The 26,207-nt window shown below is 43.2% G+C and overlaps 1 protein-coding gene across 1 annotated transcript in view; it reads right to left on the bottom strand.

Moving 5' to 3' along the window:
- Positions 1 to 26,207, bottom strand: part of LOC135216442 (dnaJ homolog subfamily C member 16-like) — a 301,782-nt gene that overhangs the window by 12,896 nt on the left and 262,679 nt on the right. The window contains 1 exon segment of the mRNA XM_064251813.1: positions 18,461 to 18,571. Coding sequence (XP_064107883.1) covers positions 18,461 to 18,571 — 111 coding nt within the window.

The raw sequence follows: 26,207 nt of genomic DNA, 5'->3' as shown, positions 1-26,207 counted from the left end.
ACTAGGAGTTTCACTCCTCAATGACAACCTGCTGCAAAGACTGCACAGCTACATAACCTACAAAAGAAAGTCGCCAAACTTTGGCGAGAATGGAAGGAAATCCGCCGGTATAAATGCACCCCTGGTAGCAGCTCTAGAGAACAAGAACCTGAAGCAGCCCTGCATGATGCCCCCTCAGAGAGCAGTCGCGATGTGAACGAACCCGATGATGAACCCCCAGCGACAATCCCATCAATGACGAAGACGACAACTGATATTGACCGGCCCGCACTCCTCCCATGGGAAGTAGCTGATTACAATATCTCCTGCTTGACCCACATCCAAGAGAAGGACCTCAAATGCCACATGAATGGGGTCATGTGAAAATCTATTTCCTTGAACAGAACCAAGACACTCCTTCACTTAAGGCTGAATTGCCATTTTATAGCAACAAAAAGCCCCCGCAACAAGCTCCTTGAAATTGAGCTCCTGCTGGATTCTATCCAGCAGTTGGAGAGCAGGCATTCTGTCAGCACTTTGGATGCCCTCCTCCTTGCAGAGGCCCTCACAGAGCAGGGTACCTACACCAGGGGCATTATCACCCGTGAAATAAGAGTAGCTGCTAAGGAGTTGAACGACCAACAGGGCATCACCATTCAGCATGCTGATAAAGCTGCCACCCTTGTACTTATCAACACCAATGAATATCATCAGAAGATGTGTCATCTTGGCGGATTCCACCAAATTCAAACAGCTATCACGGAATCCCACCAATATCAAGAGGGATGCAAACATCATCAGCACTGTGAATGGCGCTACAGATGCCATCCACCTTCCAACTATCCAAGGAGACTTTGGGCTTGGTTAACTTTACGGCAATGTAAAGAACCATATAGAAGGTAACCCCCTCTGCCCGATTATTAGCCAAACGCTTGCACCTGCTTACACCTTAGCAAAAAGACTGAATCATATCCTGACTCCGTACGTCCCCAGCAGCTACAGCCTCAAGTTGTCAGTGGAGTTTTTAGAAGAAATTTGAGACTCCCCTGGCTCTGGCAATATCACTTCCTTGGATGTTGAGTCTTTTTTATTTACGAACGTGCCGGTCGAAAAAACCACTGACTTGATCCCTGGTCGCATCTGCCGGAAATGCCAAATTTGTAACTAATTTGTATTTTTCATAACTAACAAACCTGAGGTCTTAACATTAGGATTTACTAGCGCCAAGCTGGAAACCGGTAGAATTAAAATTACACTTGTGAGATCCAGGGACTATTGGCATCTATACCAGGTCACGGGGCATGTATACCCAGAATGCCCTCGGCGTCCTGTGACCCACCAGTTATATTTCTAACTCAGTTTAGACTGCTAGAGGGGTGGTTCGAGGTGGGCCTTTACCTGTTAAGACCTCAGGTTTGTTAGTTATGAAAAATACAAATTAGTTACAAATTTGGTATTTGTTCATATACGGAACAAACCTTCGGTCTTAACATTAGGATAGACTTACTTATTGGAGGGAGGTAAGTCTCTACAACTGACTGGGAGTTTGCCACCTTATCCATTTCCGAATACATTAGGGGAATTCTAAGAGAATGGAAAATGAACCTAGAACCAAAGATATAAGCGAATCTATTGGTTTCCCTCACTGGGTGCTGATACCATTCTATGGATTACCCATTATGGGAGAACAGAGTGATTATATCTTGTATAATTGTTATTGTATAGATAAGTGTGTTATTATATATTGTATAATTGTTATGGTATTTTATGCATTGTTGAAATATGGTGGGTGCTCCTATATATGACAACATGTGGTAGATTCTAGAAGGTGTCTGTTGATGTATTTAAGTTGTGTTGTGACGTCATAGGCTGTGACGTCATAGACAAGATGGCGGCGGCGTCGGCAGGATGTAAACAATAACACGGGGCAGTAGAAAGCACGTGTTGGTGGTGTGTGGTTGGTAGGGGAGAGCTCTCTTGTCTGGTAGGAGTTTTTTTTTGTTTTTTTGGGTCGTAATCTTTGTGGTGCTGGTGTTTTAAGGTGATTTCTGGAGTGTCTGGAGTTGGAGAAAGCGTACAGGTGGGTAGATTATTCATTTTTATAGAGAAAGAAAGGAGTTAGGCTAGGCCAAAATTCAAACTGGTAGCAGAGCGTGGTTGATCAAAGATGCCTGGATCCGACAGTGAACAAAGGGAGACTACTAGATGGAGAAGGGAATGTCCTAGCGTTTTACGCGGGATACAAGAAGAATACAAAGAATGGAAAGGTCAAGCCGAAGATTGCTATTGTTGTATGGAGAAAGATACAAAATACCCGGCGATAGAAATGAGAATGAGCTTAAAAGGGAAAGCCCGAGAGCTAGTGGAAGCATTAGATAAAGATAAACTTACTGGTACAGAGGGTCCAAAGTTAATCCTAGAGAAACTAGATAAAGCCTATCCTAAGAGACTCGTTACTGAATGGAGTTGACGGTAGAATAAAAAGATACCTTCTAATAAGAAGAGAATCTAGTGAAAATATGGCGGACTATTTAATTAGATACGAGAAGGCAGCATCTGAGTGTGAAAGAGCAATGGGGAAAGGCGCGCTTGAAGGCGAAGTCAAGGGGTAATCATGTAATAGAGCAAGCAAATCTCACGGAAAATCAAAACAAATGGTATTATCGGCTGTGGGGCAAGAAAAGCTAGAGTACGGAACAGTGTCGCAAACAATGAAAAGACTATTTGAGGATTAGGGACTAAAGAGGAACGGGAATGGTGGGGTTCGTCAGAAGGCAATGCCAGTTCTGGAGAGGGAGGGAAAACCAAAGATATCGGGGAAGATAGAACGAGGAAGGGGTGGTAGAAATAAATCTATAAACAAAGAAGGGAAGGTAACAGTATGTGCAATATGCAGCTCAGAATGGCATTGGGCTAGGGATTGTCCTCAGAATTTCATAATAGGAAGAAAACTGAAACAAGACTAGAAGAAAATAAGGTAAAAACAGAAAATGGGACAGAAGAAGAAGAGGTTTATGTAGGAGAAGTTAATAAAATAGTGGAAGCATCATGGGAGGTGGTTGATGCAATTTTGGACACAGGGTGTAAATCAACAGTTTGCGGGGAATTGTGACTAGCACGTATTGTCATGGATTTGAGTCAGGAAGAGTTGAGGAGAATGAGGGACACTAGGACAGAGTCTAATAAAGTGTTTAATTTTTGGTGAGACATCTTATAAGTCCAGAGGAACTGTTTAATGAATAATGGAGGTTTCTCTCCCAACCAATTAGTATTTGGAAAAAACCCTTCACTGCCTAACCTAATAGGAGAAGAAAGTTCTAGTCCTGCAAGCAGAGAAAAAGGGATGGAAGAGGGTATGGTAAGGGCACACATTGATGCAAATGCACAAGGCCAGAGAAGCATTTATAAAAATGAGTCCTGTAATAAAATAAGAATAGCGCTAAACAAAAACATCAGAGAACATAAATTTGAAGAAGCAGTGGTAGGAGATGAGGTATTCTATAAGAGGGAAAATGAAAATGAATGGAGAGGACCTGCTCAGGTAGTGGGAGTATCGGGGAAAACAATAATAGTCAAACATGGGGATTCTTTAAGAGAAGTAGCTAGGATACATGTGACAAGGATTCAACGACGATCACCAGATACAGAAGAGATATCGGCTAGAATAGATCCCAAATCCCATGGGGTGAAAGGTAGGTCAGATGGCCCAAATGAAGGGAAAGTAGATTGGCTGGAAGGAGAGGAGATAATGGTGAGAGAAGGAATGCAGACAGAAGAGACTATAGAAAGAGAGGTGATAGAGGAAACAGTGGAAGATAACGGGCAAAGTGGGTCAATAGAAAGCGAGTTAATGGAAGAGATACCAAAATTCAAAAAGGGAAATAGAGTTAGGCTATAAACAATGATACAGGACAAGTAGAAGAATGGATATTTTAGGTCTTGCAGGAAAAAGATCAAGCCAAGCATGGGCTGATTCGTACAATATACGAGACTCACAGTCAGGTGAACAAAGGGTGGGTTAACTTGAGGGATTATAGTCAGGTAGAAAATTGAAGATGAAGAGGAGGTGTTCGCTGGGATTTGAAAATAGAAGCATAATGGAAGCTAAAGAAAAAGAACTTCTAAGTTGGAGAGATAACCAGGTATATGAGGAGGTAAATGATGTTGGACAAAAAGCTATATCTACAAGATGGATAGTAACTGAAAAGATAAAAGGGGGGGAAAGGATATGTAAAGCAAGATTGGTAGCTAGAGGGTTTGAAGAAGAAATGGCTGAGTGGGAAAAGGATGCTCCCACATGCAATGCTGAAATTTTAAAATTCTGTCTAACCATAATAAAGGTGAAAAATTGGAATTGTTATACATTGGATGTCAAAACTGCATATTTACAAGGTGACGAGATACAAAGAGAAGTGTACTTGAAGCCACCAAGGGAAGATGGTTGGAGGGATTATGGAAGTTGAAGAAAACAGTCTATGGGCTCAAGGATGCAGACAAAAGCATGGTATTGTAAAGTGGTGAAAGTAGTGAAGGAGCTTCAAGGTGAGAGAAGTAGACTAGAACCTAATATTCTTTTGGAAAAAGAACAATAAATTGGAAGGCATTTTGTGTACACACGTAGATGATTTTTGCTACGGAGGAACTGAAGGATTCTTAAAGGAAACGATTGGGAGATTGAAAGGGAAATTGCAAGTAGGAGAACAAGAGAGTAAAAGGTTCAAGTATATAGGAGTAGTAATAGAGCAGAAGGAGAATAGATTTTACCTTAATCAGTGGCAGTATATAAATTCCATAAGAGAACCAGAGGCTAGAAGATATACGGGTAATAGAGTGCTAGAACAAAAGAGTTAACAGAGTACAGATCAGTGGTAGGACAGCTGAATTGGGTATCACTACACACGATGCCAGAAATATCATATGATATTAGCGAATTAAGTAAAGCATTTAAAGAAGGAACAACTCAGGATATGAAGAAACTTATTAAAATTGTGAGAAAAACTAAGAGCATGATGGGCGAAGTTACAATAAGTGAGATGGAAGAAGAAAGGGTTTTATTTGGGAAGCCTATGCAGACGCTTCATTTGGAAACATAGAAGATGGCCATACTCAACTGGGTTATATTATTTCTTTGACAGATGGAAGAGGAGAAGTCCCATATGGGTGGAAGTCTAGGAAATCCAGGAGAGTGGCAAAATCCACCATTGAGGCTGAAGCCCTGAGTGTTGGGGAAGCTGTAGAAGGATTGATATATTTCAAGCATTTGTGGGAAGAGGTAGTAGGAGGGCTTAAATTTAGAAGCCGTGGTTAACACTGATAGTAAAACACTAATGACCGCCATCAAATCGAGCACTGGTGTAAGTAGCAAGAGATTAAAAATAGATATTGCTGCAATAAGGGAAACCATTGAATCCGGGAAATAAAGGAGGTGAGATGGATAAAAGGAAAGGAGCAAGTGGCTGATGTATTAACTAAAGCAGGAGTTTTTCAGGGGAATGTATTAGAAATTATGTAGAGGGTAAAGAGTTGGAGGACGAAGGAAATTAAGAGGGGAATACTAGGTTAGGAAACAGTCGGAGGGGAGGGAGAAAGAGATAAGTGTGATTATATATTGTATAATTGTTATGGGTATAGATAAGTGTGATTATATATTGTATAATTGTTATGGGTATTTTATGCATTGTTGAAATATGGTGGGTGTCCTATATATAGACAACATGTGGTAGATTCTAGAAGGTGTCTGTTGATGTATTTAAGTTGTGTTGTGACGTCATAGGCTGTGACGTCATAGACAAAGATGGCGGCGGCGTCGGCAGGATGTAAACAATAACGGCGGCAGTAGAAAGCACGTGTTGGTGGTGTGTGGTTGGTAGGGGAGAGCTCTCTGTCTGGTAGGAGTTGTTTTTTGGTCGTAATCTTTGTGGTGCTGGTGTTTTAAGGTGATTTCTGGAGTGTACTGGAGTTGGAGAAAGCGTACAGGTGGGTAGATTATTCATTTTTATAGAGAAAGAAAGGAGTTAGGCTAGGCCAAAATTCAAACAGAGAACTTCCCTTCTCACACACTACTCTTGTCTCTTGTAACTGGATCCACCCTCACCCCTTTCTTCCCTATTATCTAGAGGGGTGTGTTGCTACTGAAAAGTATACCATAACCTAAGATAGCTTCACAGTATGGCTGACCACCTCACCTGCATCTAGTCCGTTCCAGCATATGACGGTACCCTCCTTCATATTGCCCATAGTTAAAGGAGTAGGAAGAAAGCAGTAAAGAAAAAAGACCAGTCATCCCATTAATTCTACTTTCATACCTTCATCTTAGACTAGACACACTGACCCAGAAAAAGTGTCCAAGGATCTATGAGCAACATCTTTTAAATAAAATGAGGTGAAAGTTGTTTGGCGTTTCCACACACCAGCTTTCAGAATTCTCTCCACATACATGTTCTTTTTAAATGCCAAAGAAGCACTCAAGCCCCTGATGTCATGAGCTCTAGCTCCCTCCTGGCTAATTTGACCCCCTGTCTTCTGTCATGTAGGCATTTCTGATCGTCTCCCTTAGCCAAAACGATATTGTATTCCCCGTCACTTCCTTCTTGTTCCGTCCTGTACTTACGAACAACCTCAGGCACCCCGGCCTGAGGTGCCTTGTCCTTCTTAAGTACTCTCTTAGTACCCTGACGGGGCACAGAAGCATCTCATCTTTGTCATTGTCTACAAAGTCTGCCAAGGAAGGTATGGCAAAGGAGTCGAATCTGTCGTCCATTATTGCCGGGTTTTGAGTCTTGGCCACGAATTCTGGAACAAACTCAAATACCATTGACCTCCAACCTCTCGAGTGCTTTATGAGATATGACAGGCCATGTAGCTCCCCCATCCTTTTGGTAGAAGCTAGGGCCAATAAGAAGACTGTCTTCAGGGTCAGGCTCCTATCTGTGGACTGCCTTAGTGGTTTGTAGGGGGTTTTGTCAGTACCATGTTCAGATCCCAATCTGGGGCTTTTAGTTCCTTTGGTGGACATGACTGTTCAAAGCTCCTCATCAGCATGGCCAACTCCCATGAAGACGAAATGTCCACCCCTTTCATTCGTATGACTAAGGCTAGAGCAGCCCTGTACCCCTTACTGCAGATAAAGACATATGCCTTTCTGTTCTGAGATACACCAGAAAGTCTGCTAACTGCTGAATAGTGGTACCGAGTGGAGACAAGTTCCCTCTACGACACCAATCACAGTATGCCGACCACTTTCCTTGGTATACTGCCACAGATGATTTTCTATTTCCTGCCATCTGAGTTGCTGCTTTCTGCGAAAACCCTCTCACTCGGAGGAGATACTTGACAGTCTCCACCCGTGAAGCGATAGGGACTTCACCGACTGGTGGTATCTCTCCATGTGCGGCTGACATAGTAGGTTGCTCCATGGGGGTAACTCTCTCGGCATGTCTATTAGGAGTTCCAGTAGGTCTGGAAACCACTCTGCCTTTGGCCATAACGGAGCTACCAGGGTCATTTTGAGGTTCCAAGACCACATTACCCTGTTCAGAACCTGACGGATTAGACAAAATGGAGGAAATGCGTACACGTCCAGATTGTCCCAAGGGTGTTGTAGCGCACCTTCTGCTACTGCCTCTGCGTCTGGGACTACCGAACAATACACTTCCAACTTTTTGTTGTACCTGGTTGCAAATAGGTCTATGATCGGGCCTTTCCCACAGCATGAGCATCCTTTCCACTACCTGTTGGTGCATGGACCACTCCATTCCCAGTATCTGATCCCTACGGCTCAACTTGTCGACCACTATGTTCCTTTTTCCCGGAATATATCTGGCCTTGATGTCTACCAGGTTCTCTACAGCCCACTGATGGAGTTGAACTGTCATCACATGTAACTGCCGAGAAACTAGGCCTCCTTGTTTGTTTATATAAGCTACTACTGTGGTGTTGTCTGACATCAATACCACTGAGTGTCCCTTCACTCTCTCTCTGCATTCCTGTAGAGCTAGAAATGCTGCTTTTAACTCCAGCACGTTTATATGGAGTTCTCTGTCCTCGCAACTCCATTTTGCTGACACAATCAACTCCTCCATATGGGCTCCCCAGCCTTCTAGTGACGCATCTGAAAACAGCAAGAGGTCCGGGAAGGGTTGTTGAAGGGGGACACCAACTGTCAGATTGTCGTCGTTCACCCACCACAGCAAGTCTTTCTTCACTTCTGCTGACAAGGGAATTTGCTCGTACGGGTGATCTACTATTGGTGACCAAAACTCCTTCATCCTCCATTGTAGGGACCAAAGGTGTAGCCTTCCTTGTGGTACTAGCTTCTCCAGGGAAGTTAGGATTCCCAGTACTAACTGCCACTGCCTTGCTGGTTGTGTTTGTTTTCCCAGAAAGGCATTCACCACTTGTTTGCATTTCTCTATTCTTTGGTCTGTCAGGAATACTTTGGCTTCTATTGTGTCTATAACCATTCCCAGATACTCCAAACGTTGACTTGGATCCAACTGCGACTTCTCCTGATTTATCACAATACCTAGGCTGTGACAAAACTGCAAGAGGGTCGCCCTGTCCCTGAGTAATTTCTCTCTGGACTTCGCTATCACCAGCCAATCGTCCAGATATCTTATTAGCCTGATCCCCTGAGCATGCGCCCACATCGACACGAGAGTGAACACTCTTGTAAAAACTTGAGGAGATGTTGTCAATCCGAAGCACAGGACTTTGAATTCGAAAGCTTTCCCTGCAAGACTGAAGTGGAGAAATTTCCTTGAAGACTGATGGACTGGTATCTGAAAGTATGCGTCCTTCAGATCGATTGTCAGCATAAAGTCCCCGATCCTGACTGCTTGTAGATCCGTTTTTGGAGTTTCCATTTTGAAACTGGTTTTTCTTATAAACAGATTCAATGTTGACAGGTCTATTACTGTCCTCCACTCCGCGTTGGCTTTGGGTACCAGGAAAATCCTGCTGTAGAAGCCTTTTGACGGACTGTATACTTGTTCCACAGCTCCTTTTTCCCTCTACTTCTTCACTTCGTCTTGCAGAATAATGGCCTTCTGAGATTCTTGAGCATAAGCGAAGTGGGGTAATGGCTGTTTCGTCAGGGGCGGGGTTACCTCGAACAGAATCAAATACCCAACCCTGAGAACATCCACCACCCACTGCTCTGCTCCCAGTTCCTGCCACACCTTCCAGTGATTTGCCAGGCAACCCCCCACTGGTGTGGCCAAGTGATGAGAGGCGCCCATCCTATCTTCTTGAGCCTCTCCCTCTTCCCCTACTCCCCCTTCCTCTGTTGTTTCAATTGTGAAAGGGCCGATGAACTAACCTCTTTGGGGAAAAGGGTCTTGTTGCTCTATTAGGGATGTTATGTCTCACTGTCTTCTTTCGAGGTATTTGCTGTTGCCTTACCTCCATAGAGGTAGCTTGACTGTTAGACATTTTCCTAACTGCCTGCTGTACCAATCTATCGTTAGTGTCCATCCTTCTTGTATCTATAGCCTCTTCCAGTATGACCTCTGGCAACAGCAGTTGCAACTCCAAGATATCCCCATTCCTCATCGCTAACAGGGAATCCAAATCAACAGTGCGGCTTAGTCTAGCCAACGCTGCATCTCTCCTCATTAGCAGGATATTTGCCCAAACATTGGCACTAAGTTTGTCAAGTACGCAATCGCCTTGGAACCTGATTGTAGTGATCTAATGAACAATGATTCATCCACTACCTTTCTTGTCACTTCTGAGGATGCAATCTTTGCCACTGCTGTTGACCAAAGATCTAACCAAGAAGCAGTCTGAAAGACAGAAGCAGCTGTTGCTTCTAACGTAGCAGCCTCTTGGTACTTCATCAAAGGGCACTCCATTTTAACCTGATCCAACGTTAATCCAGGCCTTAACCTTACCACATTAGGGTTCACTTGTCTAGACAGCAAAGGGACCTTCGGTGTCGTATAATATTTCCTTTGTTTCATCATTGGAGGAGGAATAAACTTAAATGATCTATTAGATCTTAAGGAATTATCCCTTCCTGCAATCCGTGCGTTTACGTGTTGTAAAACAGAATCTGCATGACTCGAACAAGGCAATTCATACGACACCTTGGTATCCCTTTTCAATCCAAATACCATGTCAATTCCTGGAGGAAGCATACTGGCAGGTGTTTCTGTCTTCTCCGAAAGGTTATGTAATTGACGAATCAAATCAATCACCTCCACATACGAGGCCAGAAACTCTTGGTTTTCTCCTTCCTCCGGCTCTAACATAATGTTCTCCGCCACAGGGATGTTATCTCACCTCTATCCTCTGACAAAGGGCCAGGAATTTCACAGCTGCGGTCTCTTTGATCTCTTTGATCTCTGCTCACGGATCTAGAGCGAGAATCTCGTCTAGACCTATGAAGGCTCCCTTCAAACTGAGATAACTTCGTCTCTATTAGGATTGGTATCGTTTCCGAGCGTCGGAGAATTTGGCCTCCATCTTTCATCCAGACGGACAATGCCTTCCACCAACGTATCAGACGAGGTTGCCAACTCTCTATTCTTCGTACTTTTAATAGGAGCCTTATCATCCTTTGTGCGTATTTTGAACAGCCTTATGGGCGAAACTGGAACCTGCATTCTATTCTTTGCTGCACCTTTCGCCTCCAATGTTGATTTTACCAGCGGTATAGTAGTCTTTGTAATCCGAACTGGCAACTCCGCGTCGGCCGCTAGTCCATCGGCCGTCGCCTCTCTCGCTTGTTCGGACTCTTGCAAACGGCTTCGTCCGCTAGCTTTGTGCTTACCAGCCCCTGACTTCCCGACTTTCCTGCTGACTGGGATACGACAGTCCTGGTCTGAAGATGAAGAAGAATTCAATCTTCTTCTCTTAGCCCGAGGATCAGTCACGAAATCCTGAATCCTCCAACGCTTGACTGGCGCTCGCCGTGACGTCATCGAACTTAGCGATGACGCCGAACTAGAGGAAGAAGACGAAGAAGAAGACAAATCACGTCTTTTCTTTTTGTCTTTCTTAGCCATTCTCTTCTCTATATCCTGTAATTTCTTCATTACAGTTTGTACTGCCAAGTCAGAAAGCGTATCCGAGTCTGGGTGCAGCGAAATAGGCCGAGAAGCAGTCTGTGACATCATCGCGCCTGCCATATCGGTGTGTGACGTATGTTGTGATGTCACCTCCTTCCTTTTGTACTGGCCTTTCTCATAGGACTTTTTCCACTGTTCCACCGACCAACCCCAACAAACAGAACATGGATTAGTAACCGTACATACGTTTTCCCTGCACCTACTACACGTTGGATGAGGATCCGTTGACACCGAAGTTAGGAATCTAGAACATGGAAAGCCACTGACTCCGGGGCATTTCCTTTGTCTCCACTTCGAAACGGCAGAAGATCCCGATGGTGAGGCGAAAATTTCCATCATACCACTGATACGCTCTTACCGATCACACTCACACTGAGCATACTCGGAAAAAGAAAAAGTAATAAGAAAATTGAAAAATGAAATGGATAAAAAAAGGGCAAACTGAAAACCGGCTTTAAATCAGATAGACAGTAAACACGTCTTATCTTAAAGGCGGTAGGAATATAACTCGTGGGTCACAGGACGCCAAGGGCATTCTGGGTATACATGCCCCGTGACCTGGTATAAATGCCAATAGTACCTGGATCTCACAAGTGTAATTTTAATTCTACCAGTTTCCAGCTTGGCCCTAGTAAATCCTAATGTTAAGACCGAAGGTTTATTCCGTATATGAACAATTCATCAACGCCCACCCTGAACATTCTTGAGACTTCCTTGTGTGCCCTCCTGGATATCTGCACAAAGAGAGCCCCTTTCTCCACCCACAGAGGGCACATGTACAGGCAGAAAGACAGAGTTGCTATTGACTCCCCAATAGGAGTGCTGTTTGCAAACTTCTACATGGGCAGATCCAGCGGCCCCCGCAAATATGCAAGATATATCGATGACATCTTCGGGCAACCACACAGTGAAGATGAGGTTGTAGCCCTTCATCGCACGTTCCAGCACTGCAGCATGCTGAATTATAATGTGGAATTCAGTACTAACTATCGGCTTCCCTTCCTCGATGTCTTTGTCACCAAGACAGAAGACTGCCTTCGTACCTCCGTCTACACAAAAGAAACGAACCTCAGATGTGCCTCAATGGAGACATTGAGTTTCATAACAGATTTAAGAATACAACCATTAAGGCCTACATTCCCCGTGCGGTTTCCCACGGCTCCACCTGGCAGGACATACTATAAAGAATTGAACAGAGCCTCCCAGGTACTTGTTAACAACGGGTATCCTTATAGGCTCATTAACAGCGTAATGAAAACGAACCGCATCACCACCACCACCGCAAGAAACCATCAAACTATTACAAGTTCTCCATGCACTATAAGTATTGAGAGGAGGAAGAAGCTATGAAGAAAATAGTTTAAAGCACGTTAACTTGACAGAGGAGGGCATGGAGATAAGCCTTGTAATTTATTACAATAGGAGAATGTGTGACCTTATTATGAGGAATAACCCTTTCCCACCTGCATGAAACCCCTTGAAGAAAACCAACGTAGTCTACCAATACCAATGCTCCTTCCATGGATGCCCCAGAACTTACATTGGAATGACTATGACGTGACTTGTAGAGAGAATCTCTAATCATGTTCAGGAGGGTGCCATTAAGTGCCACGCCCTCACCAGCCACAACCAGACCCCTTCCCAGGATAGTATTGTCAACAATACTAAGATCCTCGAAAGCGCCCCGACCCGAGACATCTGCGCTTGCTGGAAGCCCTTTCCATTTAGGAAAAGAAGCCCTCCCTGAACACAACACAAGTCTTCTTCCTTCCCACGAGTGTAAGGTGGAACCTGACCCAAGGACCAATGGTATCAATAAATAACACCATCAATAATACCATCAACTCCAACAACTGGCATGACACAGCGAGTAAGCAGCCAATAGCAGAGTCCTGAGCATGCAGTCAATCAAGAATCAACATCCAGTTGCACCCTGCTGGCACCACTGGTATAAAACACTAGACGACTCCTAACACCATCAGTTCAACTCCAACCTTTGCCTGGAAGATGACCAGCAGAGCCCAAGTCAAAACGTTGCGAGAAAATAAGAGCAAGAAATAGAAATAGAGAGAGATAAATTTCTCGTGCAGAATAATAATTGTCCCTTGAATCCACCATTTTTGACATGTCCTCCATTGGCACATTCCTTGCCTATCTAAGCAATACTAAAAAATCAACAATAAGTTGACTTTAGAAAGTCCTGCATAAAATTAATACAGCTGAATCAGCCATTATCATTATATTATTATTATTATTATTATTATTAGTACTGAGTTGTTTACCCAGACCTCAGACCTAACTCATTTAGCTCTCACATGGCTGACCCAGAGGTTCTGTTGAGATTTTATTAATAAAAAAAATTACACCTTCAAAACTTTATTATTGAATGAAAATGATGGAGAACCTGACTAATTTGTTTCAAAAGCTTGGCATTCACTGTTGATTATACATTTTTAACTGTTAGCATTACTCTACAGTATGTACATACAGGATCGGACAATGTAGGATATACCGGTACTCCTCGTTTAATGACGGGGTTCCGTTCCAGCGACCATGTCGTTAAACAAATTAGTCGTTAAATGCATTATTCTCTTTATTTCGACTGATAGCATTAATTTTCAGTCATATATTATACGTACACAGAACTAGTTTCCGACATAGCCTACTAGTACTTGGCAAAGTTCTGACAACACTTTTTATCATTTTATTACTCATATATTTTAACGTCATCATTTTATAACTTCATAGTGTATAATTTTCTTTAGAATAGTGTCCTTTATTTACAACATTTAGCCTACATTCCCAAGTTAGCCTACTAGTAAGTCAATACAGTACTTAACTTTTCTCAGAATCTGCACATTCTAAATTTGGAAACACAGTTGTATAAAAGCAATGATCAAACTGTATTGTATAAAAGTAATTATTGAACTGTATCACATATGTCTTTCAAGCATACTAAGAGTAAGAATTCGTGCATGCCAAATGTCTCTTTGTTTTGATTAAAATAATGTCGAAAATTGTATTTTTCCTAACTATACAAACCTGAGGTCCTTTAACAATAGGAAGGTACTTGGCGGCAGCTGAACCGGTTGTAAGCTTCGAACAAGGGGGTTTGGTAGTTAACTACTACTCCAGCAGTTGGCGGTTAGCTCTACTGCGAGGAGAGGAGTCACTTTGCTTTAAGCCCAGGAAACGCAGAGTGAGGGGTGGCATGATGTGGGACTATGTGTAAAGGACCTCAGGTTTGTATAGTTAGGAAAAATACAATTTTTGACAAATTGTTATTTGTTCTGACACGTATACAAACCCTCGGTCCTTTAACAATAGGAAGAGTCACTTATTGGTGGGTGGGATCCTAGCCTCTGCCCAGCTGATCGGGGTGTGCACCGCAGGATCAGTGGTCAGACTTCACGACCAAATTCATAAGAGGGGAGGCAAGCGTACCTCGTATAAATAGCAAATACATACCAAATACACACGAACTAGTTCCTACTTCAAGAGCCAAAATGAAGTCATGGGTTTGTCTCTTGTTGGCTTCCACTCCCCCCCTTGCTGGGGAGTGGTGGATAAACACTCCTATCCCTACTGAAAGGGATAGGATGGAGCTCAGTCGTGTAGCTTACCTGCATCTGCTTCCTGTTCAGCGTAGTGACAACCACGGCCCTCTGCCCACAGGTAGAGGAGGAAGAACAAAGGAGTAGGAGAAGCCAGTCACACTCTCTTTCACTCGTCCATTCATGCAGTCACACAAGGATGCAATGCTGTTCTGTCCGCTCGAGTGCTGGGTAGGCTACACAACTTGTTGAGCAGCCACCACGGGTCCCAAGGAAAAGGTGTCCAAGGACCTGTGGGTAATATCCCGAAGGTAGAAGGAAGTAAAGGTGGTCTGGTTGGCCCAAACCCCTGCCTTCAGAACCTGCGCCATGGAGAAGTTCTTGCGGAACGCAAGGGTTGGACCAATACCTCTTACTTCGTGAGCTCTTGGACGAAGGGTACGGGTGTCGTCACTACCATCCGCGTTGTACGCCCTCCTGATCACCTCATGCAGCCAGAAAGAAAGTGTGTTCTTGGAAACCTCTTTCTTGGTAACCCCAGTGCTAACAAAGAGACGTCGACACTCAGGCCTGAGGTGTCGAGTTCTCTTCAGATAGCGCCGTAGCGCCCTCACAGGATAAAGCAGCATCTCATCCGCATCATTATCAGTGAAGTCCTTCAGGGAGGGGATCGTGAAAGACTCGAACCAGTCGTCAAGGACCGAAGGATTCTGAGTCTTCGCTACAAAGTTCAGGACGAAATAGAGCGTCACAGGCCCCACCGTCCCACCGGGGTGGGACGGACGGACCCTTAGAAGTCTCAGAGCGAGCCTTCTTAGGGGAAGAGGAGGCTACCTTCTTCTTCTTTGGCTGTGGGGCCTTAGAAGACAAAGGGGAAGCGGCAGCAGATGACGACGATGACGACACCTTCCTCCTCCTCTTCTTCGTCAGCTTCCTCAGGACCACCGTCAGGTCTTCCATCCAGGACGGAGCCGGGGCAGTTGCCGAAGCAACAGGGCCCGACTGCACTTGTCCGGAAGGACCTGGGGTGGGGGCAGTAACACCAGGGGCAGGAACAACAGCGGCAGGAACTGGTACTGGAACTGGAGTGGCAGCAATCTCAGGAACAGGAGGCTGGGCAGGAACCAGCGGCATCCTCTGTACTAGAGGCAGGTCCAGGGGAGAGCTCTTGGGACACCGGAAGTCAGGGGCTGGAGCAAGAGCAGCAAAACCAGGCGGCAGCGTCATAGTATACCTGCTCACCTCCGGCAGCGGCGCCTGAACAGCAGCAGTCGGGGTGACCATGGCAACGTGCTGGGTGTAAACCAGGTGCAGTGGTGGAGCAGCATAGCCAGGCATGGATACCGTCGTGGTTGTCGTGGTGGTTGGGCCATGAGTTACTGGCCTGGCCCCTCTCGCCAGATGACTCAGCAGCCCCTGAACTCTCGGTGTCCCCTGGCGCCCCAGCAAGTACCAGGCCTGGCCGAGATCGTCCCCTGTGGCAAGCAAGTCTCAGGAAGGAAGCAGAGTCAGGTTAGTAAGTTGGGGGGGGGCGCAGTTCGCACCCCCGAGCGAACGGACGACCCCCAAATACAACTGAACATTGGGGTACCTAGCCCCATCCTCCAAGCTCGACTGATCGAGAGAGGAGAAGGAGCAAGATACCACCCCCCCGAAGGGGAAGGAGCCATACGCGGGAGCTGAGATGGAGGGAGAAAGGAAGAAGTTTCCGTGACCAAGGGAGTAACTGGAGAACCCTCCGATGACTCCTTGGCCGGCTTATGCGGTTTCTTCCTCCCTCCATAACGCTCCCACTGCTCCTCCGACCATACAATACAAATATCACATGGCTCGGTGCGAGAGCATTCTCGCCCTCGGCACAGTGTGCAAAATTCATGAGGGTCTACCTCTACAGAGGACCGAAAGGCCCCACACTTACAGCCCTCCACACCAGGGCACAATCTGCGGCTGATGGGGGGGCGAAGGGGTCTCTCCGGCTCTCGGGAATCCATAATAATTCACTATCACTTGCGTATGAATATACAAAAGACAGACACACTACTTACGTAAGCTTTGCACATGCACACTTAGAGAAAAAGAGAAAAGCCTTCACGGTGTTAAGAAAACCAAGCATACGACTTGAAAGCGGGGAAAGAGGCAAGCAGCATGTCTATCCACCAGCGCGGCCAAAAGCAAAGTGACTCCTCTCCTCGCAGTTGAGCTGACTGCCAACTGCCGGACAAGTAGTTAACTACCGAACCCCCTTGTTCGAAGCTTACAGCTGGTTCAGCTGCCGCTAAGTACCTTCCTATTGTTAAAGGACCGAGGGTTTGTATAAGTATCGGAACAAAGGTCTGACTCGGTAGACTTCTCAAGTGGAATATTAAAAAATATATTTATTTTCAAGTTAATATATAAAAAATAAATTTGACTTCACTGATTTTCTTTTAATTACTTAGAATTATTTTCATAAAAACAAAAAAGATACGGCATAACTTTTGCTGTCTTGAAAGTCATAAACAATACGTGGCGCCACCCTGTTGGTTGTGCAATGGCGGCCTGGATCAAGACGAACTTTGGGAGTTCCCAGAGCATAGAATGCCAGTTTTAAGAGGTTGAACAATATAGTTTTTCTTTACAAAGTATATTAAAGCCTTATTTATTGTTTTAGCCATAATTTCAAGGTTTTCAAAACCTAGGCTAGGCCAGATTATCGGCACTGAATAGCGATAGCCTTTCTCTTGGCCACCATTGGCAATATTTTTATTTTCATTTTATGGTTTTTTTCCTCTCTTCATGTTGCCATCGTAACTCTGAGTTGTCGTAAAACGAGCATATCATTAAATGAGGAGGAGTACCTGTATAACAGATATAAACTCAAATCAGTAACAAATCCTGACTAGTAAACTTATGGTCAAGTATTTACACGATGCACTGAGATGGGGGGATGTATACAAACCCTTTAGTAAGTTATACAAGTTTTTTCCAATATTTCTTTGTGCGTTAGTTTCCAAAATGATTACAGCTGACATACTATTGTAAAAGTTGAGAGCCAAAACCAACAGCAATCCCCGGGTATATTTATAAGCAAATATATACAAGATGTTTTGGGACGGGAGATGCAGTACGTTCCCCCACCATGAAATTTCAAGTCACACTCATCTCCCTCTCTTAAGTACTGAGGTGCTAGCATTGCCAAGAGTCATTTTAAGCCCATTCAAGTAATCTGAAGATTTTTCCCACAATATTTGTTCAGACTACAAGGCACGACAAATTGCTTCTCAACCGAGTTGTGCTGGATTGACTGTCTACTCTAGAGCTATCTATTATATACCTCACATGATCATAACCCAGAAGCAAGAGGTTAATTTGCGAAGTGAAAATTTAATTTTTTGTGCTGCAAGGGTATTCTTTAGATTATAATTTTACATGGTTTCTATAACACTATGCCATCCTAACCACTGATTATATGTTGATTTGCTATTCAAAACACCCGATAACCAAGTGGTTTGTACTTTTAAATAAACACATGAACATTTTTTAAAGTTAAAAGAGCTTGCTTCTTTTGAGTACTTATATGGGGAACAAAGCTTGTCTTCTGTATTGAAAGATGCCGAGAGGATTTCCACACAAAACAAAAATTATACAATATTGTAAACCTTCACTGAGGTATGTCATACCCTACATGGGATATATTCATGGTGGATAAAGGCCTGGACTATTTTCTTACATCCTGCATGGATGAAGCCTGCTTAACTCCTTATCTCCTCCAAATTCCTGTCAAAAGTGCTGTCTTTTGGTAAAATTTTTGTGTAACACAACTAAGAAACAGACAAACAAAACTAAAACTATAAAGAGGATATATACAATACTTACATCAGAGGCAGCAGAATCCTTCCTCTTGTCTCCACTCTCAATATCAGAATCAGATTCAGTTTCATTATCGCTGAATCCCATGAAATCTCCACTGATACCAGAACGCGGATGCTGAAAGAGGGTTCGTACCGATAATAAAAATGTAAGAAGCATTATAATATTTAAGATACAATAAACAAATATTAAAAATTTATCCTTAGGTAACTGAGCAGTTCACATCAACACTTGCAAAACAATAAATCACATACTTTAAAGAAATGCTATTAAAATCATCTAAAAATATTAATACTTGATTACTTTGGCAGTAGCCTCAACAATGAGTGGTCTACACAAATTTTACTGTGCAGAATTCAACATCCATGGAATGTTCATGATTGATGATACTATATCAAGTAGTTTACCCAAATAATCAAGTTTGCTTCTTTGCTTGGCACCTACTTTCCTCCAAAAGGAAAAAGTGAACCAGGATATTGGGAGGGTGAATTTCTCAACAATTTTGCTCCAACTTGATAATATTGTATCTTCTTTGCCACTGTTACCCCTACATTAAGGGGGTCAGTTGTCTGATGCTCCTTCTCCACTGCCTTCTATCAAAGGTATAAGTTAAGTTAGGTATATCTTAGTTTTACCAGACCACTGAGCTAATTAACAGCTCTCCTAGGACTGGCCAAAAGGATTAGATATATTTTTACGTGACTAGGAACCAATTGGTTACCTAGCAACAGGACCTACAGCTTATTGTGGAATCCGAACCGCATTGTATCGAGAAATAAATTTCTATCACCAGAAATAAATTCCTCTGGTTCCACGTTGGCCGAGCCGAGAATTGAACTTCGGACCACCAGATTGGTATCTATCAAAGGTATAGAAGGTATCCTCCACCAAAACTCTTCTCTTCTTATCTTTTTCCACTCTATCTTGCAATCTAATTCTGTCTACCTCTCAATCTTCTTCCTCTTAACAGGTTCCTTTCAAGCCCTCTTCACTCCCTCCTTGTCATCCATCCTCAACACGTCCATACCACCTCAATCGTGACTCTCCTATTACCTCTGTAATCTTTACTATGCCTGCCCTTCTTATTTGGTCTTTTTCCAATCTCTCAAGAAGCTAATCACAATACTACCACTTAAATTCAAACAATAAAAGATGGCTGACATCCTTTCACACATCCCCCCATTGTAAAGAATTAATTTCAATTTCAACTATGAGAGAAAAATCTTAACTTTAAGCAAACTATTTAGATATTACATAAAGCCTTTTGTACCTGAATCTAGGAAAAGAATCTTAGTAGCTCAAGAGCTTTTAAATGCATCAAGAAACAATGAAAGACAGAAAGAGTTTCATAAAAAAAAATTTACTTTTTATTCAGAGATGAAATTTGACTGAAACAAAGTTTATCCATGATTTTTTATTTACAAATTCTGATCCTTAAAGGGCAACAACCAAGAATATGGGTACAAAATTTCTCAAAAATAAAGTACTTGGCCCAAGATTCAAAAAGCCAACTGCTTTTTAAGAAGTATGGGAAAAGTGCTACTTCCTGTCAGACTGCATTGAGATTTTGTTTGCATGGATATCAACCATTTAATGATTTTTAGAATGTTGACTTCTGCATTTGTTCACCATACTTTCCTCTTCTGCACAATATCTGAGCATGGTATGAGTAGACAAGAGATTTTAAAAGGATTTCTGACATGGGCAAAATTACAGCTGATGAATGACATTTTCTTTTAAGCTAATTATAAATTTTATAAAATATCAAGTATTTCTGATATATGTCAAAGTATTCAGTTGAATAATAAGTCACTTGAACCATGATACTGCTCAAATGGTCAGCAGTGCTATATATATAGCATGTGAACAGATGTAAAAAGGCTGATAGCCATGACTAAGTGATAGCATTTTTGACATTCTCGTCTTCTCACCTCTGGTAAAAAATAAAAGGGTTTGTCTAGTTCTGTTAACTAAAGAGATATTGCTTTAAATAGTACATTTTGCAAATTATTGGACTATATTATTAATGACTGCTTTCAAAGACTGTTTAAATCTAATGATTTTCAATTCGACAGAAAGAAAAATTTTTCAACATCTCTGAAATTTTATGGTAAAGGAGACAGTGCAGTACTGTGTATTGGGGGTCAAACGTATTGGCAACATGGCTAGAATGTTCAAAAGCCTTTTGTAGGATATGGTGTAAAAAGTTTTTTATTTGATTTATATAGATTTTTGGCATTATGCCAAGCACTATGGCAACACTATGAAACAATTGTTAAGAGAGGGTAGAAAGTAAGTTGAAGAAAGATAATATGAAAGGAGGTACAGTAAAAGGAAAGAAAGTAGTTGCAGATAGAGGCCAAAAGGACGCTACAAAGAACCTTAAGTTATGCTAACATTGGACCGAACGAGGTGCACTGATGGCACTACCCTACTGCGGGGAAGAAGTTGTTTGACATATTAAGCACGATGGGGAGGGGGTGTGCCCATTAGTCTACAGAATGCTAGTTAAAATGTATAATAATGGTGAAGTTCAGGTTAAATGGAAATGCATTTATTCTGATGTTCAATGTTCAAAATAGAGTGCAGTAGGGAGGGGTAATGTCCCAATTATAGTTTATTTTATATACTATGGATGTTTTAATAGATAAGGTTATTTGTTCAACGGTTATCATTTTGAGGAGTACGGCTAAAGGTTGTGAATAGGGTAAAAATTGGGACATGTTCTGACCAACACAATACTACTTATATTTAATGCAAGTTTTATAATCACTGACATAAAATTTCATTTAAATTTTCTATCTACTGATGCTAAGGTTAAGTTCTTTAATACTACGTAATTTATTCTAATTATTATATAGTTCACTACAGATGGATTTACAAAGGCTAAATGTAGCATGGAATGTTTCATCCCATAGGATTCTCAAGAGTAAACCTGCGTACTCGCTCCAGATTGCCTCCTCCTCCTGGTTAGCTCTCACCACCAGCGGCAGACATTAATGGTAGTGTTTTCAATTTTTAAGATAGGATTCAATCATGAATAAAAAATACCTCTTTATTTTAGGATTCAAACATGAATAAAAAATACCTCTTTATTTTACTAGATGCTTTGTTCTAAAAGAATCAATTAGGTATAAAAAATACTGATCTTGGCAATTTGTTGCATACTAATATAATACCAGTGAGGAAGTGTTAAGTAATTACAGTGAGGAAGTATTAAGCAGTTACCTAAGAAAAATTATAAATATGAAGTGAAGTGGCTGATCAGTTTGATTAAAGAATTGATAGAATGCAAGGAAAAAGGAAATTTTTATTATAATATAAAATAACTTACCAAGAAATTACTTGGCTATAGTTTCTAACTAGTACAACAGCTAAATTTGAAAATTCGTTGTAGGGATTTTGTTTTTGGTGTAGGTAACTAGCCCCGCCCACTTTCGGGAAAGAGAGGAACAACTAGGCAAAGCATTTCAATTTGTTTGTGCCTTATGTCCATGTGAAGGGAGGAGGGTGGGCTCCCATTCTGTAATTACTTGGTAAGTATATACAAAAGTTTTTATTATAAAAATGTAATTTTTGTATCTGTAACTTGCCAAGTAATTACGAAGCTGATTCCCACACTGATAGGAGGTGGGATGCAAGGACATATTCTACTCCCAAAACAAAAGTAGTAATGACTTTGAGCCTAGAAAATTTGCCCGAATTGTTAAAAATGATTGCTGTTCCTTACCTTAACTCGTAAGAGAGGTGCTGGAGGAAGTTACTGCCTCTAGTTGGTGATCTTATTTTGTAGTGGCGTGGCAGTATAGCCAGCAGTCGCCTACTAGAGGAGTGGGAGTTTTCAGAGAAGGAGTTCTCAGATCGCTAGTAAAGGATACAGTTTGCCCCTGCCCCAGGCGCAGTAACAGACCATAGACAACCAACCCCAAAGGAAAAAAAAAAAAACACCAACACCCATCCATAAAAAATGACCGATACTGTTTGACTACCCTAGAACTAGACAGCCTCTAATATAGTGAAGAGATAGGAAAGAAGGAATACTTCCTATGCATCCACCCCCAACACCAATGCCAAAGGGCCTACAGCACGGCAGTCACTAAATTTCATTCCCACTTTATGGAAAATTATGGAAATGCCAACATGCATCTCCAGTGCGTCGCTTATAGAATTAAAGAGCGAGAGATTAAGGTTTGAAGCCTGATGACGTAGCCATCACTCTTATGTCATGAGCCCTGACTTTGAAAACCAGTAAAAGCTCTTCACCTATTTGCTCAAAAGTTAGACCTGTAAGCCACTTAAGAACCAGTTAAAAACCACATCTTGGTTCCATGACACTAAACTTGAATTCATTTGCTTACTCATGCCAAAAGATTTCAGTAAATCGGTAATATAACAATTTGTCGAAAATTGTATTTTTCCTAACTATACAAACCCGAGGTCCTTTAACAATAGGAAGGTACTTGGCGGCAGCTGAACTGGTCGTAAGCTTCGAACAAGGGGGTTCAGTAGTTAACTACTTGTCCGGCAGTTGGCGGTCAGCCTGACTGCGAGGAGAGGAGTCACATTGCTTTAGGCCCAGGAAACGCAGAGTGAGGGGTGGCATGAGGTGGGACTATGTGTAAAGGACCTCAGGTTTGTAAGGTTAGGAAAAATACAATTTTTGACAAATTGTTATTTGTTCCGATACGCACACAAACCCTTGGTCCTTTAACAATAGGAAGACTCACTTATTGGTGGGTGGAATCTGAGTCTTATGAACAGACTGGTGTTCATCCTACCTTGGTTACCTCCCTGGTCGTAAGAGCAAAGGGAGGGATCCTAGCCTCTGCCCAGCTGATCGGGGTGTGCACTGCAGGATCAGTGGTCAGCTTCTGGACCAAATTTATACGAGGGAGGCAAGCGTACCTCTTATAAATAGCAAAAACACAAGAACTAGTTCCTACTTCAAGAGCCAAAATGAAGTCATGGGTTTGTCTCTTGTTGGCTTCCACTCCCCCCCTTGTTGGGGAGTGGTGGATAATTACTCCTATCCCTACTGAAAGGGATAGGATGGAGCTCAGTCGTGTAGCTTACCTTCATCTGCTTCCTGTTCAGCGTAGTGACGACCGCAGCCCTCTGCCCACAGGTAGAGGAGGAAGAACGAAGGAGGAAGAGAAGACAAGTCACACACTCTTTCACTCGTACATCGTCCATTCACGCAGTCACACAAGGATGCGATGCTGTTCTGACCACTCGGGTGCTGGGTAGGCTACACAACTTGTTGAGCAACCACCAAGGGTCCCAAGGAAAAGGTGTCCAAGGACCTGTGGGTAATATCCCGAAGGTAGAAGAAGTGAAGGTGGTCTGGTTGGCCCAAACCCCTGCCTTCAGAACCTGCGCCATGGAGAAGGTCTTGCGGAACGCAAGGGTTGGACCAATACCTCCAACTTCGTGAGCTCTCGGACGAAGGGTACAGGTGTCGTCACTACCATCCATGTCGTACGCCCTCCTAATCACCTCGCAGCCAGAAAGAAAGTGTTCTTGGAAACCTCTTTCTTGGTAACCCCGGTGCTAACGAAGAGGCGTCGACACTCAGGCCTGAGGTGTCGAGTTTTCTTCAGATAGCGCCGTAGCGCCCTCACACGACAAAGCAACATCTCATCCGCATCATTATCAGTGAAGTCCTTCAGGTAAGGGATCGTGAATGACTCGAACCGGTCGTCACGGACCGAAGGATTCTGAGTCTTCGCTACGAAGTTCGGGACGAAATCGAGCGTCACAGATACCCATCCCCTGGAATGCTTGACGTCGAAGGAAAGACCATGAAGTTCCCCTATTCTCTCCACCGATGCCAGGGACAGCAGGAAGAGGGTCTTGAGGGTCAGATCCCTGTCTGACAACTCTGGGAGTGGCTTGAAGGGTCTTCGAGGGGTCTTCGAGTCAAACTCCTAAGGACAAGTGTCACATCCCACCCCGGGGGCCTGAGTTCCCTGGGTGGACAAGACCTCTCGAAGCTCTTCTTAAGGAGGGAGATCTCAAAGGAGGAGGAGATATCCACTCCTCGCAGTTTAAGGACTAGGGCTAAGGCAGCCCTGTATCCTTAAACTGCGGAGACGGAAAGGAGCTTCTCTCGGCGAAGGAACACGAGGAAATCCGCTACCTGCTGAATAGTGGCTCTGAGAGGAGACCCCCCCTCCACGACACCAACCACAGAAGACGGACCACTTTCCCTGGTATACAGCTGCAGAGGACTGTCTGAGGTAACCAGCCATCTCTGTTGCTGCCCTGCAAAAAAAGCCTCTCACTCGCAAGAGATGGTGGATAACAGCCAGCCGTGAAGACACAGGGACCTGACCGACCGGTGGTACTGTTCTACAGATGGCTGTGTGATGGTAATTGCTTCCTAGCAAAGGAAGTTAAAGGAAAGGAGAACGCATTTTCGAGAAGTTCGGCAGCAAGGAGGCGTTAGCGCAATGTGTTGGAGGTGCCTGTTATCATGATGGTTCTAGAATCAGCAGGAGTGTTGTGGATCTTGTCGGGACGTGAGAAACGCCGCGATTTCTAATGCAATACCTCGTCTAGATTCATCTAAGAATGTCTAGAAACATCGGGAGTCTGTGACGCTCACCGTAGGCTCCGCCCCCAGAGTACCGTATAAATATGACGGACGAAGTAGCAGCAGGAGGAGGAGATATAGAGAGATCGTAAAAGAGAGACTCCAGTTAGTCACAGAGAGTAAGAGCCACAGATCAGATTATCAGTGAGAGATCAGCAGCAGTGATCGTCAGAGAGAGACTAGAGACGAAGGAACCGACGAAGTATCAATCAGAAAAAAATTTGCTCGTGAGTTGGTTGGATATTGGTCTAGTCGTCTTCAGGAGTGGACGGCCGTGTTTTCTCGACGTCGAGCAGACTTCAGAGAAGAAAAGGTCCTGCTACAGGTTTTGGGGTTCCTGCCTTTCAAGTAGACTAGTTTCTGCAATACGGAGTCAAGAGGACGACTGCAATTGCCGCTCTACATTTATGAAGCCAGCGCGTTGAATTGCCAAATTGACTAGCAAGTATTTGAATTGCCTCACTGTTCCCCCAGTAAATGCAGTGTAAGATTCTATCTTTTTATGTAAATAGGAGATACCATTCTGCATTTACCTTTGTTAGTAAGCTTGTAAATAAACCTTTGTTGTGTTAGTGTTTCTTTCTATATTCGTATCCCCAGTTTCAACTGTTGGTGTTGAAATATTTTTTTTTTATTTCATATCGAACCTGAAGCAGACCTCTCTCAGAGGCCATAACATTGTGTCGACCATTTCCAGGATATTTCGACACTGTAACATTGTCTCTGAGATCTCAGAGTCCGTAACATTGTGTCGACCCTTGCCAGGATATTTCGACACCCTAACATTGTGGCGACCTTGCCTAGGCTATCAACACCATAACAGATTGAAACAGGGAACATATAGAAAGAATCAGAATGAGTGAGATGGTGAAAGAGTTTATTGAGTCAGGTAAGCTCCCAGGTCTAGAGGGGAATGATCTCCGTGAGTATGTTGAAAGGAAAGAAAGAGAAAAGTATGAGAGAGATGAAAGAGCGGCTGAGAGAGAAGAAATGAAAATGCAGCAAGAGAAAGAGAGAGAAGCAATGAAAATGCAGCAAGAGAGAAGCAATGAAAATGCAGCAAGAGAGAGAAGTGATGAAAATGCAGCAAGAGAGAGAGATGCTGGTAATGCAGCAGGAAGAGAGAGAGAAAGAGCGTATGCATGAACAGGAAGAGAG

This window comes from Macrobrachium nipponense, chromosome 6 (genome assembly GCF_015104395.2).
Source record: "Macrobrachium nipponense isolate FS-2020 chromosome 6, ASM1510439v2, whole genome shotgun sequence".
NCBI lineage: Eukaryota > Metazoa > Arthropoda > Malacostraca > Decapoda > Palaemonidae > Macrobrachium > Macrobrachium nipponense.
Note: the sequence above shows the minus strand (reverse complement) of the source record. Positions and strands in the feature narration are given on the sequence as shown.